General features: G+C 34.6%; 1 protein-coding gene across 1 annotated transcript in view; it reads right to left on the minus strand.

The window, feature by feature from the left end:
* Window positions 1–200: 200 nt before the first annotated feature.
* Window positions 201–17,726, minus strand: part of CDK17 (cyclin dependent kinase 17) — a 91,798-nt gene continuing 74,272 nt past the window's right edge. The window contains exons 8-17 of the mRNA XM_081084457.1: window positions 17,584–17,678; window positions 17,139–17,201; window positions 13,435–13,558; window positions 10,530–10,650; window positions 8,334–8,431; window positions 7,772–7,877; window positions 5,097–5,139; window positions 4,014–4,104; window positions 2,432–2,509; window positions 201–1,930 (exon numbers count right to left, since the gene is read on the minus strand). Of these exons, the coding sequence (XP_080940583.1) occupies window positions 1,893–1,930; window positions 2,432–2,509; window positions 4,014–4,104; window positions 5,097–5,139; window positions 7,772–7,877; window positions 8,334–8,431; window positions 10,530–10,650; window positions 13,435–13,558; window positions 17,139–17,201; window positions 17,584–17,678 (857 nt within the window). The 3' untranslated portion in view covers window positions 201–1,892. The remainder of the gene's footprint in view (window positions 1,931–2,431; window positions 2,510–4,013; window positions 4,105–5,096; window positions 5,140–7,771; window positions 7,878–8,333; window positions 8,432–10,529; window positions 10,651–13,434; window positions 13,559–17,138; window positions 17,202–17,583; window positions 17,679–17,726) is intronic.

The following is a 17,726-nucleotide window of genomic DNA, read 5'->3' on the forward strand; positions in this document are numbered from 1 at the left end:
AAATACAATATATGACACATTATAATTGAATGCTACCCTTTAAAACTACAGTAGAGATTACTATAGTTTGACCAGGACATATATAAATTAAATATTAATGGCATGAGACTTCATTACCTTAAGAATGAGTCTCATAAAAACAAGTGATCCCATCCTACACCATAGCCTTTTCCCCCCAGAAAGAACTGTGACAACAAAACCACATCTTAACAACATGAAGATTTTGTTATTATAAATTTCAAAACAAAAGGGAGGAATTTCACATAATATTTATAACCTTCTAATACATGTCTGTCAGTTAGAAATAACAGCAGTTTGTTAGGCTACAGGGTTTAACATAAAACTTATTTACAAATGTGAAAAGCAGTAGTGGTCCAATATTCACCATTACACATAAATCTGTTTCTTCCAGAAATTTTTTTTAAAAAATTAAAATTTCACTATCATGAAATATTAAAATAACACCCTAAACATGCCACAATCACTATTCACAAATAAAGTTAAAATGAAATATACAAAAATTCACTTAATACTGTTAAATAACAATAAACTACAAGATTTCCTGAACAGAAATGGTAGGACCCCTGAATGTTTTACAGTGAATGAATATCAGGAAGAAAATTAAGTTATGACTATTTTCATGATATATAAGCCAAAAATTTATATGACCACCTCAAAATATACCAATTAAGGTTCGTAGTTTGTAAGATGCACTAAACAAATAGTCCTAAAAGTTAACACAAATGCTTAAAACATTATTACCAACACCAAGGTGTGTTTGTGATGTTCAAAGAGATGCATAATTAAAACTGTAATTTTGTATCTGGTAAACAGATAATATCTACAATGCTTTAAAACAATCCTCTAAGCTCTCTTTTCTCTCATTTGTATTTATCATGGCTCATTTCAAAGACATATTACAGCTTTCAGCTGATTCCAAGTGAATGTTATTAAAATACACACATACAGACAACCCCCAAATGAAATAAATTGTTCCTCAATGATATATCATCCTTTCTAATAAAAGAATTATATTTAAAACAAACAAGACCTCTCATGTTTGGACTTGTATGGTTTCGTCTGAACTAAATTAAAGCACGATGTAAAACAGATAAGTGTATTAGTAAAAAATATCCAATAATATGCAGTAAATATTTCTAAAATGAGGAAAGGTAAAAATAAATAATTTTGGTGCTTTAATTTTCTGGTATCTAATGTGAGATCCCCCAAAATGTCAGGTGTTCACTTGCTTGAATCAACTTCTGCATTGCGTTTACCTAAACATAACGTGCTCATCAATTTCTTAGCTATTCTATTTGCCAATGTTCAATAAAAAAAAATTATGTAGATTATATAGCATGAACTTAGAGTGTTCAAGATGGCTCACTTATTTTACTGTTAAGCAAAGCTGAATTTACATTCCAGAAAACACCGCAGTTTAATTTTAAAAACAAACAAAAATGCAGCAGTAAAACAATTCATGAGGAGAAACAGATGCATTCACATAATAAAGCCACTGCAACTTCTTCAGGCATTCAACTGTTGTGTTAAATAAACAGACAGTAGTTATTTAGCAGCAATAATTCCGCAATAAATAATGCACTGTGTTTCAGTCCTGCACAAAAATTGCAGCTAAAGTTACATCAATAGCTGTAACCTAATGGCTCTAATGGCAGAGAAGACCTTAAAACCAACTGTACAAAAAAATTGTCACACTGTGACAACAAATATAAAAACAATCTGTAGGTCTGAAATAAAAAGACTCCACTGTGAAGAGGACAGTGTAGACAAACGGAGATTCCAAGTCCACCAAAAGAAATAATTGCCTTCAGATCTGAGTCCTTGATTGATAAGAAAGGCTGGGGGCTGGGCTTGAAACCATGTTATCAGACTTAAAAGAGCATGCTCTGTCTTCTGTTCTTCCCATGTCCTAAAATATAAAGTCATTTTATGAGGCAGTTCGAGGTTCAATTTTATCCCACATACAGTATTTGGTGACTCTAGGATGCTAATGTTCCCACCAGCAAAGCTAATTTTCCACGGTAAGAGTGATCAATACTGTCTTAAATGACCCTTTTGTCGATGGGGTCAGTCTACAGCTTCTATGCTTCGAAGTGATGAACCTGATGACTAGGGAAGCACAAGATACGTCTTCTGCCTCAGGTACCAGGATGGCATGTGCAATGATCAAGCCAGGCCACTTGTAAAAGGTTTCTGTGCCATCTGCAGCTTTCAGGATCCCTGACTTGACTGAGTCAGATTTCTCTCTGAAGAATTACTGAGAATGTGCAATGCTAAACATACACAGTTGTGGAATGCACTGTACATTGGTTTTTACATCAATAATTTTACTGATCAACTTATAAACCAAAAAGTTGGTTCCATGCATAATTTCATGATCGACACGTGAAATGGTTTATGACAAACACACCTGTCTCTGGATAAGAAGAATTTCGAAAACCTGGGTCCTTTTGCAACTGAATCTCTTTCAAACTGAATATTGATACACCTAAAATGCATAGACAGGAATTATCAGGTGAGGTCCAACAGTATTAAAACAAATATAAACCAACTATAGACACATGTTTAAAAATGAATATTGATTCAACATGAAACATTTATACTACATTTACAAGGTTATAGCCCTGCTGAAATATTTTCCCTTTTGCCCCAATGTTTTAAGAAAACCAAAAAATAATCTCTCTTTAGGACCCCTCCCCCCATCTCTGCTTTAAATCATGCTTCAAGTATGTAGTTCTCTAAGGAGACTATACATTGATATTTCTAGGACCTACTGGGGTTGGGAGACCTAATCAAAATGTATTGCTTTTCCTCTCTCTGTCCTTTTCCTCCCTCCTATGATGGCATGAAGGTATCAGGTCCTCAAACTGTCTTCAGATTTTTTTAGATAAGAACAAGGATTAGATTTGTACATAACTGCCTACCTTAAACTATGAAATTTGATATTAATGAAATATAAGTATCATCTTAAAAACATCTGTAATTCACCTTCCTCATTTCAGTCTCTGCCAGAAAGATAATATTTCATTAAAAATTATATTGTAAATTCTAAGTGGAAAGTCTTGATTTCAATAAGCAAACTTTGATGAATCAATATTGTCTAGTAAATGAGAAATAATGTAAGCTTTTAGAAGCTCAGTTCCCAAATATTCTAATTTCCCAATCACCTTACTTAATTTTAAAGTAAAATATTGAGGTAATTAAAAAAAGAATGTTATGAGTAGAATCAAGCAGTTACCTCAGGCACAAGAAATGGGATGCTTTAGTAACTAACAGTAGGCTCACTACTGTCAGGGCAATAGTAAAGGAAAATCATCTTTATGTCTTAAAAAGGAACTCTACTTTCACAAGAAAACAATCTTATGTTTTGGTTGTGTTTCATTGTTGTTGTTTTTTTGCCTGAAATCCATTTTTTTAACAACTCTGAATCAAAGCAATACAGACTGGGACTAATGACAATGTCTATCATCAGATGGCATTTTCAACTTAAGTCCAATAAGATTAATTACTCTTGCCTAAGTACTATTGATTTCTTACAGAATAGTGGCAATGTGCTCAGTGTTAAATAAATTAAAACACAGGCAACCAATACATAAAGAAATTCTGATCTAATTACAAGAAGACTAGAATTTTAGGCTTAAAAACCAATAGCAATCTTGCCCTGGCTGGGTGACTCAGTTGGCTGGAGCAACATCCCGTGCACCAAAGGGTTGCAAGTTCCATTCCTGGTCAGGGCATGTACCCAGGATGCGGGTTTGATCCTCAGCTGGGGCTTGTACAGAAGACAACTGATCAATGTCTCTCTTTCACATTGATGTTTCTCTCTCTCAAATCAATAAAAACATATCCTTGGGTGAGGATAAATAAAAACAAAACAAAAAAAACAACAGCAATCTCTTCCTAATCCCCTAATTCACCTCAGTCTCCTACCCTGGACCAACGAAAAGAAAGAAGGTGTGGGGGAAGGAGGAGAACACTAAAATTTCTCTTACTTTCAGGTAAGGCATGTATCCTTGGTCCCAGACTTCGAAAGTACACATGTTTCATGGCTTCTTCTGCTGAGACTCTTTTCTTAGATTCATACTGTGACAAAGCAAAGAATTGCGTCATTAACTTTTTCTCTAAATACTGTTACAGGAGGGAAGTTAACACTACTTTACTTTGATTACTTGATACAATCACTATTTTCAAAGAATCAATTTGGAGGTGCCTCAGATACGCTCTAATTTGAGTTATTATTGACTATATCTCAGCCCCAAATTTCTAAGATAAAGTTGGAGCTTACCTAAAAATTTAGATTCCCCGTATTTTTTGAAGAGATGAAAAATTAAAATACTTGAATTTTGGTGTTACTTTTCCTCATGAACACCAAAGGATCACTGAAAATATATCTCTATGACAGACATTATTAAATTACCTATTCAATACCCATTTCCCCCTTTCCCTTGATAGATAACCTAGATTTATTTCAGGTGTCCATTGCTTCAACTCCAACAGATGGATCATGAATCATGACTGTCCTAGTTTGGGCTAATTATGATAATTCTGCTCCTCAATTCCCAGACTCTCTTATAATTAATGTTCTGGCCAACAAGAGTTAGTTTTGAAAAAAACCTTACAGGGATTTCTGGAAAAGCTTTGACTTTCCAAACACAAAAGGGATAAAGTGGCTGACGCAAGCATCATACTCTCTCTTCTCCCTGCTTTGAATGATGATATGAACGCTATTTGGAGGTGCAGCACCTTGTACAGAAATTAAGTATAAGGAAGGCAAAGAGAACATAAGAAAACACGAATTGCAGAGAACATGGCTGTGACATAGTTGATAGATGACAGCGGCTAAATGCCTCAGACTATTCAAGGTCACAATGAGAGACCCACGAAACACATTATGAGAGACCATAGTATTTTTACTTTAGCTTATACCTTAAGCATGCTAGATACTACAATAAATAATATTATTTAATTGTCATGACAAATTTTTGGAGGTAATACTGATCCCATTCTATAGATGAAGAAACTGAGTCTCAAAGAAGTTGAGGCATTTAACAATTACAACATAACGTGTAACTTACCTGAAGAAATTTTGTTATCAATTCGATTCCTTCAGAGTCTAACCTAGAAACAGCAAAAAACAAGTGGCAGTTTATTCTTTTATCTTAGCGTACAGCAACTTTTCAAACAAAACTACTTTCCAAACAAAACTACTTTCCAAATGTTTTAATCTGTGAAACCTAGTGCTCTAAAATAGCCACTCTTGTTCTTTCAAATAGACCAAAGCTGTCTTATCCTCAAAAGACCAATCTCACCACTTATTTAAGAAGAAACTATAAATAACCGGGTGCAACTTCAAATTTCCAATATTCAAAAACAAATTAGATTATTAAAAACGATAGAATTTTTTCTGGTATTGTTAATCTTCACCCAAGGATATTTTTCCATTGATTTTTAGAGAGAGGGGAAGGGAGGGGGACAGACAGAGAGAAACATCGATGTGAGAGACATACATCGAATGATTGCCTTCAGCACATGCCCCAACCAGGGCTGGTGATCAAGCCTGCAACCAAGGTATGTGCCCTTGACTGGAATCAAACCTGGGACCCTCCAGTCCGTGCGTTGATGCTCTATCTACTGAGCCAAACTGGCTAAGGCAAAAGTAGAGAATGTTTTTAAAAATCACCATTCTGTCTCAAACCAAAGTAACCACTATTTATCAGGAAAGCTTAAGTAAATTGCACCAATTTTCAGTGTTCCACTGAAGGCAAGAGTACAAAAGCATCACTTTCCTATTATATAGGTGACAACAAGGAGAAAAGTGATCCCACTATGTATCACTGTGGTCAAGATAAAAAGGTAGTCTGCTGAGCACGGGGTACTAGGAACTATAAAGTGCAATATAAGGATGTCTCAATAACTTCATAAAACTTAATTTACAGGGCTACAAAACCAATGAATGATACAGTCGATAAAGACAGATAATTATAGCGATGAATTTAATATAATAGGGAGTAGAGGATTTAGGGATTATCTTAATGGGATAATCTCCTGATCAGAAATCACAAGTTCTCTCTTGCTGCCTTTCACTTGCAAAAGCACAATTATGGACAAAGAATATTTTCCCACCTGAAGGCTCCTAGTGAGTATTGTGGATGCTGTGGCCTAGACATTTGCCAGACTCTTAATCCTCTGTAGTTTGCCATTCTGACAAATACATAGACCTTCTTGGACACAGACAAACTCAGTGCTAAGATCATGGAGAATCTGCTTTAAAGAAGAGCTTTAACCTTCTACACTGGGTATTACAATAGCCAGCAATAGATACATGAAATAGGATTTACGCTACTTGGGAAAGACACATACACAAAGTCCAGCACATAATATGATTCTTCCTAAGCAGGAATACTTAGAATGTTATTAGTTACTACAGTAACAATAAGAACATCAACTCACATAAACACTTTAAAGATATTTTTGGTTAGAACTGCATTGCTATTCTTCCATAGCCACAGAATAAATTAAACTAGATCAAGTGTGTTATGTTGTGTGCAATGTGAATAACGTTTGAGTAAAACAGACATTGGCCTTATTTGGTATCTTGGTGCCCTTTTTATATTTTTTTAAGGAAAGATGGAAAAATACAGTCACAGATATTATTCTGCGTTACTAACTAAAATGTAATACATTCTGCAAGTCAAATTTTATTGGGAGTCAGATGGGTCTAGGGAAGGGGTGGGCAAACTTTTTGACTCGAGGGCCACAATGGGTTCTTAAACTAGACCGGAGGGCCGGAACAAAAGCATGGATGGAGTGTTTGTGTGAACTAATATAAATTCCAAGTAAACATCATTACATAAAAGGGTACGGTCTTTTTTTTTTTTTTTTAGTTTTATTCATTTCAAACGGGCCGCATCCGGCCCGCGGGCCGTAGTTTGCTCACAGCTGGTCTAGGGGTAGGTCTCAGAAGAAACTAATTGAATGGCCAAATTGAGGATATGAGAGGTCAGAGTTTATATTCTTCAAATACAAATTATTATGTGATTAACTTTGACCAAAATAATGCTGAGTCACCTTTTGTCAGTGTCAAGATTTTACTTATAACACTATCTTAGGTTTTAAAAAAAGTATATATAGCCCTAGCCGGGTGCTAAGTGCTTAGCATTGGCCCACGGACCGAAGGGTCTCAGGCTCAATTCTGGTCAAAAGCATACAAACTCCCTGGTTGCAGGCTCGATTCCCAGCCCCAGTCAGGGCGTGTGCAGGAGGCAACTAACTGATGTGCCTCTCTCACATCGCTATTTCTCTGTCTCTCCCTCTCCCTTCCACTCTCTCTAAAAATCAATGGAAAAAATACTCTTAGGTGAAAATTAACAAAACAAACAAACAAAAAAGTAGAGCTGATTCTGTAAAAAGCGAAGCAGAAATTTCATCATGGCATTGAATAAGGAATTAATGCCTTCTTTCTGGTAAAGGGAACATCTATATATACTCTAGAATTCTAATATATACGTTCTATATTCACTTTGTATACAGCTCAATTCTGTGGTCACATAATTTGGTGATCCTTGGTCACTGAATTATAAAAATTAATCTGACACAGGAAGGAAGGCTCAATTAAATTAGTTACTAAAGTATTTAAGAATTGTGTATGTGTATTAAATATTGAATCCTTACTGTGAATAATGCTTCATGAGAGTAAAAAGAATCAAGTACATATTCCCCCTTTTACTTAGAGAAAATAAAAAAAAAATACCTGGGTGCATGGTTAATTAGAGGTTGTGGTTTATATTTTGGGAAGTTGTAGTTCTTGAATTCATCATTTGAAGAAACACCTGGCCAAGTTTCCTGAGATGGAGTCCCTAAGTTAAAAAAAATTATATACATATAAATATGTAAAAATGTATATAAATATGTAAAAACTTATATATATGCAAATATGTATAAGTAGGCAGAGCTAAGAAAGTGTTTTAAAGAACAATTTATATTTAGTAGATGATCTGACTTTCAACTGAAACAGAAATGACAGAAATAGTAAACATATGGTCTTTTTTTAGGAATATGCAATGATGCCATAAAAATTATGATGCCTAAATGACACCTAAGCTAGAAATATTTCCTAGTAATATGGTAAAGGTCAATTTTCAATATTTCTCTTTTCTGCTCTTCCACAAAGGTGGAATTCAGTAAGTAAAAAGTTACCTAGAAGGATTTGTATTTATCATAATTATTTAATTTATAATTTCATATAACAAATAGCTCTTTATGTTAGTCTCAGTATCAAATTTTTAAATAGTCTTTAAAAGATTTCTTGTTACCTAGAAGTCGGAAAATTAAGTGCAGTTCATCTTCTACAGTTGATCCTGGAAACAGAGGTCTTCCAGAAGCCATTTCAAAGAAAATGCAACCAACACCCCTTTAAAATATATCATAAAAAATGATGAGTAACCCATTTACATATTATGACACACAAAAATCTTTTTCTTAAGATGGCCTCTCAGGAGAATTTTGTAATAGTCTGCTTTTAGAAAACCTCCTGCAGAGATATTAACATTTATCCTATTTGTCTCAATTTCCATATTGCTATATCCATTTTTCACACATCAAATATCCAGCTATCCTCTGCATGATCCTTGAAGAGTAACAGTAACAATAGCTAACAGTGACTTAATGCTTACTATGTGTTAGGTAGTGGGTAGCAGTGGTAGGGAGAAGCAAATGATTCAAGATGTTTTTATGCAGAAAGCAGATAGAACAGGTAGGTGCAGGGTAGAGAGTGTTTGAGTATGTGTATGTAAGAGAAGGAAGAGAAATGGACGGAGGCTAAATGAATAGATACTCTCTTCTACAATTTGTGTGACTACAGCCCTCCCATTTAAGGAGTCACAATCTAGAACTGTATATAACATTTAATTTTATATATTAAAATGTTATATAGAAAGAAAATGATGGCACCATGATGGAAAAAATATGGTAGTTCCTCAGAAACTTTTAAAATAGAATTACCATATGATCCAGCAATTCCACTCCTAAGTATATACCCAAAAGAACAGAAAGCAAGCCTCAAAGAGGTATTTGTACACCCATGTCCATAGCAACATTATTCACAATAGCCAAAAGGAGAAAACAATGCCAGTGTCCACTGACAGATGAATGGATAAATAAAATGTTGCACACCTATCCAATGATTATTCAGTCTTAAAAGTCAAATATCTACAACATGGGTGAATTTTGAAGACACTTATGCTAAGTGAAATAGGTCAGTCACAAAAGGACTATATAATTCCATTGATATGAAGTACTTAGAAAAGTCAAATTCAGAGACAGAAAGTGGAATGATGGTTGCCAAGGGCCGAAGGGAGGAGGATATAGGGAGCTGTTTAATGGGTATAGTGGGAAGAGGATATAGGGAGTTAATGGGTATAGTGTTTCAGTTTTGCAAGATGAAAAAAATTCTGGATATGGATGGTGGTAATGGTTGTACAACAATGTGAATGTCCTTAATCACAGAGAACTGTACACTTAAAATGGATTAAAATGGTAAATTTTATTTACCACAATTTAGAAAATAAGTTTAAAAAAAGAAAACTGTTATACAAAACAAAATTATATAATTGTTCAACCTAGGACAACAGAAGCAAGTATATGATTTATCACTACATGAAGGCTATAGGCAATGAAATGCAACTGCATTTCAGAGGAAGAAATTGCCACCGGAGGCTAGGTTGTATTCAAGAAGGATTTATGAAAAATTGTGTTTTGAAAGTTCCTAGGTACAGGCCCATTAGAGAAAGAGCAGGCATTCCAGATGGATGGACTGGTGTGAGCACAGCAAAAGTGGGAAAGCCCAAGTTATGTTTCAAATATAATGAGTAGCCCATTTAGCTAAAAGGGAACATCTGTGTATAGGGATCCTCTGAAGTAAGTTGGAAAAGGCAGCTTAGAGACATTTTATAGAGACCATTATTAAGTACCAGGGTGAAGAACTGTACCTTATTCTAAAGGTAATGAATAGGGAAGAAGCAAGGGTGTTTGAATGAAGGGGTGTCATGATCAAAGTGGTGTGTGAGGAAGATGGTTATAATATTTTATTCTTTTTAGATTACCTTAAAGCAAGTAGATTTTGGTGACTATTAAATGACAATAAAAACAATAATTTTGTTTTAAATTACTATGTACCAGACACTCTTCTAAGTGCTTTATATGTATTAGCTCATTTGGCCTTAATATTATGCACAGAACAGTCATTTAAAGTCATTATTATTACTATTCCCATTTCCTTAAATGAGGAAACTAAGGCACAGGTCTATAATCTGAATAAGGTTATTATACAGATCTAAGTGGTAGAATTGGTATTTAAACCTAGGTGATCTTACGTGCCAGAAATCTTAGTCACTGCTTATCTCATGGCTCTTTAATATCTCCATAAAAGTCAAATATCTATCAGTATGCCCTGTATTTATGGCTACATTCTTTCAAAATTATAAATAGCAATAACATCCACATATATTTACCACATGTCAATCTGTGTTGAGTACTCTGAGGAACCGAGAAGCACATCAGGTGGCCGGTACCATAGTGTGACAACTTCATTTGAGTAGGTCTTTGTGGGAACTGACTTGGCTCTGGCTAGTCCTTCAAAGAGAAAGAAAAAAAGAAATAGCTATAATGAATTTCCCAGCCAATGTCCTCACCATGACTCCATCACTAGGATGCCTGAGATGACTACTCTGTAGCTTTTTAAAACTTCACAAAATTAGTTTTATAATTTTTTTTACCTGCGCATGGTGTAAGGGGTCAGCAAATCCTTACATAATTAAACTAAGTAATAGTAATCCCACAATAGGTATTATGCTTACTTTTATGCATATGAATGCACCTGGTACAGTGTCTGGTTTAATTTAAACTTAAGATATTTTCCTGTTATCCATGAATCATGCCAAAATTATTTCCTAGTTAAACTTAAATTAATGCAAAATGGACCAATGACATCGAGATGAACAATTTTATTTCTTATAGCTATAGGCTTTAGTCACCTTTAAACCTGATTCCAACTTTAATTTGCTACACCAATTTTTATCAAAAAAAATAAAGAGAGAGAAGCTATTGGTCCTAAACCTTTTTTTAAATCTCTAAACCTACTTTTTAAATATTTTTTTTTACTTTTCAATTACAGTTGAAATACAATATATTAGCTTCATGTGTACAACATACTGATTAGACATTTATATAACTTATGAAGTGATCACCCTGATAAGTCTAGTACCCATCTGACACCATTCTGTAGAGTTTTATTGACAATTTTCTTGCAAAAATCTTTTTAGAGAAAGTTCCTTAGAATAAATTACACTGCTTTTCTGTACTCTTTTTAAATTTTACGTTATAGGGATAATTTTAAAATAAGACAAACCTCACTGCCTTTAAAGGGTATTATTAATTGTTGTAAATGATATAAAACACATACCATTCCTTTGCTAATTTAATATGGAATTCACTGATTATCCAGAAATAAGGGTGAGTTCACAATTTCCCCTCTTGAGCCATTGGCATAAGAGAGTAATTTTTACTACCTCCAAGCCTCAAAATTCTGAAGAAGCAACTTTAAAAGATGTCTGAAGAAATATAAATTTATTTTAATATATAGTTTATTTCAAACAAGGAATAATTACTTTTTCAGGCTGCGATTTCTGTTATATATAACATATCTGATTAAAGTATTACATCTTTTAAACATCATAAAATGATAATACTTTAATAAACTGGATTAAGTCACTCCAATGAAACCAGAATTTAAAATAATAGGTAGCATTCATTCTATTTTTGTTTGATGGCTAAAGGATATAACTAGAACAATGTTGATAATATTTCATTTAATTACAAGTTTTATTCTACCATCCTAACTTTGAAAAATAAATTCAACAAATTATTTTCCTACCAATTTTGGTAATTAGCAAGATGAGAGCAGCTTTTTGATCGCTCTTCCTGATATGAAGAGTGGTTATATGAGGGCAAAGGACAGGGCCACAAGTTGACTTATTCTATATCCTATGGCATCAAAACAATTGCCAGTTATAGTTTCCTCAGTACCTTACTCTCCTACTCCTGAGAGAATTCTGAACTAGGGTGCTTGTTCACGCAGTGTCCTGGTTCATAATCTGAATTTCAGCATTGGCATGAAATGAAATAATAATCTCTTCCAAACCAAAGTACTTACATGTGATACAGTATTATTATATAAGCCATTTTCTATTAGAGATGAAAATGTCTATAGTAGTACTTACTAAACCTGAATTTCACCAACTACAGCAAAAAGAGTAGAATTTTCACAGGGATAAAAAAACAATTTACAGTAAAATATTCAAAGTTACCTGACCCTCCCCTACTTGCAACCAGTAAAAAAAATATTGGTTTTCCTTTTTCATTAACGAGGAGGTCTGTGGTTTCAAGTTTCAGTGCAACACATATGCATTACTAATGCAACCAATAATATACAACTAAAAGCAAAACACAAAATTGATTATCTTATCTTATGGAACAATCAGAATTTCTTGTTGGCTTGTGGAAGATAAGATTTACTTGGCTTGCTTTGTAGAATTTAGAAGCAAAATTTCAAGCACTGATAGTATTCTTCCCACCAACCTCGAACTCCCAAAGGTAAATTTTTGATGGCCCTTGCCATTCCTTTATGGAATTTCTAATAGGCAAGCTGGATTTCTCTATCATTGCCATTCATTTTGGGATTATAGAATAAAGAACAGTGAATGCAGCTTGGCAAAAAAGAGGAGAGAGTCTGAGGGGGTAATAACAATTATGAGGAAAATAAACCATGTGTAGGAGATTGTGTAATATATATAAGCCTATGCAAATAACTTGTACTTTCTTGTTTAAACACATGACCATTTCCTTTTTAAGGAAGGAAATACAAATAGCAACTTACCTTTCAAACAAATGGTAAAGGTTTAAATAAGTAAAAGTATAGAAATTTCTAGAATTTACCACTTAATAACAGTGAATTTGTAATTTGTTACTAAAAGACTACAATGACTACTACCAGGTAAGTACAGTTTGGTGTCACTGCCTTGATTTATACCAAGGCATTGGTAACATTACCCCTTATGCTTTTGGATCATCAATACAAATATTAATACAGTGAAAAAGGCAAATAACATTCAGTATAAATTTGATAGCATATTAGACTTTTGGAGACCTCCTGAAAGGGCCTTCGGGGTCTAGGGATCACACTTGAGAATGGTGCCTTTTAGCATTTACTAACATAACTCACCTACCAAAGTTTTTGTCAAATATCTTATTCAGAATTTCTTATACAGAAAATTTCCACACCCATATAAAAACAATTACAGTGTCAACGGTTGTTCTAACCACCTAGAACTATTTATAAATATCTCATACATTCCGTACCAAAATCGGCTAGCTTTAGTTCTCCTTTTTCATTAATGAGGAGGTTCTGTGGTTTCAAGTCTCGGTGCAACACTTTCCTTCTGTGGCAATATGCCAAACCACGTAGAATTTGGTATAAAAACAGCTACAGAAACAAATAAATAGAAATTAGTCTTACAGATAATGAGACAGACTTTGGTGTAAGTGTAAGTTATGGTAAAGAGAAAAGCAACTGGCTTAGAATAGCAAAAATATAAAAAGGAATCATATGCTTAAGTACAAAACCTTTTCCTTATATACTTGTTTTCTATTTGAAACATCAATCTATTTTTTTAGTCTGATAGTATCTATGCAAATAAATAAAAATAGCAGTTTCATAAAGTGAAATGAAACTTTGCATTAGAATAGTTTGCTTATTATAGAAAATGATCCTATATAATAAAAGCCTAATATGCAAATTGACCAAACAGCAGAACGACCAGTCGCTATGATGCACACTGACCACCAGGGGGCAGACACTCAATGCAGGAGCTGCCCCCTGGTGGTCAGTGCACTCCCACAGGGCAGCGCGATTTAGCCAGAAGCTGGGCTCATGGCTGGCGAGTGCAGCGGCTGTGACAGGAGCCTCTCCCGCCTCCTCTGAAGCGCTAAGGAGCAGCGAGCCTTACGGTAAGGAGTGAGGGGTCCTGGACTGCGAGAGGGTGCACACCGGGTTGAGGACTCTCTCCCCCCACCCCCCACCCCCAGTGCATGAATTTTATGCACTGGGCCTCTAGTTTAAAATAAACATATCCTTGCCCGGCCTGCCAGTGTGGTCAGTTGGTTGGAGAGTCATCCAATACACCAAAAGGTGGCAGGTTCGATTCCCGGTCAGGGCACATACCCAGGTTGTGGGTTAGGTCTCCATTTCAGGAGTAAGCAGGAAGCAATCAATGTCTCTTTCTCAAACATCCATATTTCTTTCTTTCTTTCTTTCTTTCTTTCTTTCTTTCTTTCTTTCTTTCTTTTCTTTCTTTTCTTTCTCTCTCTCTCTCTCTCTCTCTCTCTCTCTCTCTCTCTCTCTCTCTCTCTCTCTCATTCTTCCTGTCTCTAAAATCATTAAAAAAATATATAAAAAATTTAAAAAACAACAACACATATCCTCGTAAACTTATAGGCCTACCAAGGCTTACAGTTTGATTATGAAATTCTGGCAAAACAACCAACCAAACTCTATCCCAGCCATGGGCAAACTACGGCCCGCGGGCCGGATACGGCCCGTTTGAAATGAATACAACTAAGAAAAAAAAAGACCGTACCCTTTTATGTAATGATGTTTACTTTGAGTTTATATTAGTTCACACAAACACTCCATCCATGCTTTTGTTCCGGCCCTCCGGTCCAGTTTAAGAACCCATTGTGGCCCTCGAGTCAAAAAGTTTGCCCACCCCTGCTCTATCCTCACCACCTACCCTGCCAAAAAAAGAAAACCTGACCTGGGACAATGTCTTTTAAAGGTATTGGAATTGGTAGTTTTACAAAAACTCTGAGATGTCAAACAGAATAGTGCCTCACAAAGCTCTGGCAAATTATGTGCTATAAAAATAACCTAAACCAGCTTCTATCACCTACCTCCTGGGTATTTTACTTTCAGCACCTCCTACTCAGCCTTCAAAATCTGCTATGATTCAGAACAGGGAATTAGCACTATAGAGCTCTAAATAAATCTTTGTAAGAAGCAATTCCTAAGGCTAATGTAGACTTTTTGTGTTGATTTTGGTGGAAAAAGGGATATGAAACACAGAGGGTTTTTGACTCTTTGGGATTAACAAAAAAGAGCCTGAAGTAGAGGACTGAAGAGTGTATCCTTTGTTTACTTCAAGGTGAAAAATAAAGCATTAGAACAGTGATTTTCAACCTTTTTCATCTCATGGCACACATAAATTACTAAAATTCTGAGGCACACCAAAAGATATATTATATTTTGGGCTGATCTGACAAAAAACTTTGATTCATTCACACCAAATGAGATTGTTGTGTTGCCTGTTGGCAATTTTTTATTTGATAACCTAAGGGAAAAGAGATCAGTGTCCCTAACTAAATAGTCAGGTATTGCATGTTTTAACAATTCTTGTGGTACACGGGTTGAGAATTGCTACATTAGGACTCTGAGAAGCCAAAGCAGGTAAACAATACGCTTAAAGAAATTCTAAGTAGCAGAGTTTCTACACTACATATTTATGGGTTGTTTTGTTTGTTTAAAATTACTCTTTCCATATATTCCTGTTACTTTTTAACTTTGGACAAATAAAAGTAGAGAGTTAAATTTGCTACTTAAACAAATAAACAAAATACTTTAAGCCAGACATGCATTAAAAGACATAAACTTCTCAAATCTTTGTCAAATTATAACTAAGGACTTATTTTCTTTCCAATTGTTGCTAATCTGAAAGCAGGGGGGAAAAAAAATAAAAACCACAAAGAGAAATATATGTAAATGAGATTTACAACAACTTGCCAAATAAAATGCAAAATATGATGAAAACAATTCTCAGAGAATGTATATGGAAAGACACTTAAAGCCCTATTCTAAAATTCTTAGCAATGTGGTATCCAATATACTCTGAATTGTCCTTTAGTAGAAGAAACTGATTCTCCTTTATATCTATCAAAATTACAATTTTTTAAAAAATGTAAGTTTAAAGTTAGTATCTACAGAATTGGAACTGTCTCAAACCCACAGCCAAGACAGCCTATTTCCAGAATAGTTTCTCACAAATTGCCCACTAAGTTTGGATAAGTAAATCTTTGCTAAATTTAGCGCATACCACTTTGGTCAAAGAAACCTACTGTAAGAACACAACTGTATCAAATGTTTTTACTTGATTTTACTTTTCCCTTACTTTTGGGTTTCAGCTGACAGTGATTATTATGCCAAACTTTTCTGGCATTACTTGCATCTTTAGATATACAGGTAAGAAAACAGAACAATTATCTCTTCTCCTCCTGACAATAGAGTGGTATTTCCAGCTTACTATTCGTAATACTTGTGCATGTTAGGGAAGCCGAAACTGGTTTGGCTCAGTAGATAGAGCGTTGGCCTGCGGACTGAAAGGTCCCCGGTTCGATTCCGGTCAAGGGCGTGTGCCTGGGTTGCGGGCACATCCCCAGTAGGAGATGTGCAGGAGGAGGCGGCTGATCGATGTTTCTCTCTCATTGATGTTTCTAACTCTCTATCTCTCTCCCTTCCTCTCTGTAAAAAAAAAAATCAATAAAATATTAAAAAAAAAAAGAAAAGCCATTCTTAAATATATATATTAGGGAAGTTTGCCATTTAAAGAAGGGCTTTCACAGAATGAACTAATCATTTGTATTTATTTTAAATATTTGGATTTTTATATAATAGGCTTTTGGTTTTATTTTGTTTTTAAAGCAGATTACATGTGTAAATATAGTCTGTATATCAGTGTTATGATGTGAAAATATATGTCAAAAGTGGTTTTTAAGAGTTTTAAAAGAAAGCAGGTTCTACAAAAAAGTCTGATCTTAAGAAGTAGCGTAGTATAGTTAATAATAAGTTCTGAGTAAATTATTTAGAGGACAATAGCCTCTTTAAAATGCCAAACAGATCATTCTGAAGCAGAACAGTTATCAAGTTAGTATATTTCATTAAGTAATGTAGTTTGTTTATGCTTAGGGTTAGTCTCTGCTTTAAACAAAATTTAAAATTACACATTAAAACATACCTTCACATTGTGCATACTCATGATGTTTCCACAATCATCCATGTACTGTTTTAAGTCTTTATCCTGAAAAAATACAGCACTTTACTATGTGATACCGAGGAAAGATATTGAATGTACCACATAATTTAATTAAATACCAATAACTAAGCAAAAATGTCTCTGGGCCTGTTAGAAAATCCAATTTGCTATGTTTTATTAAAGCAAAAGTAGCCCTGCCCAGTGTTGCTCAGTAGTTAGAGTGTCAATCTGCGCACTAAAGAATTGCAGGTTTATCCCAGGCTCGGTCAAGGAGCACGCAGGAGAAACCAATTGATATATTTCTCTCAATGTTTCTCTCTCTCTCTCTCCACCTCCCACCCTCCCTTCTGCTCGCTCTAAAAAATCAATGGAAAAAATATCCAACAAAAAAGCAAAAGTAAATACTGAATTTTAATTAAATGCTTACCAGATACTCAAACACCAGAGTCAAAGATTTATCTGTGTGAACAATGTCATGTAAGGTAACTATATTTGCATGTTTTAGATCCTTTAACAGTGAAACTGCAAAACAGAAAAGAAAGTTAATTATTGGTCTATGGTAGCCTGTCT

The sequence above is a fragment of the Myotis nattereri genome, assembly GCF_964212035.1.
Source record: "Myotis nattereri genome assembly, chromosome: 2".
NCBI lineage: Eukaryota > Metazoa > Chordata > Mammalia > Chiroptera > Vespertilionidae > Myotis > Myotis nattereri.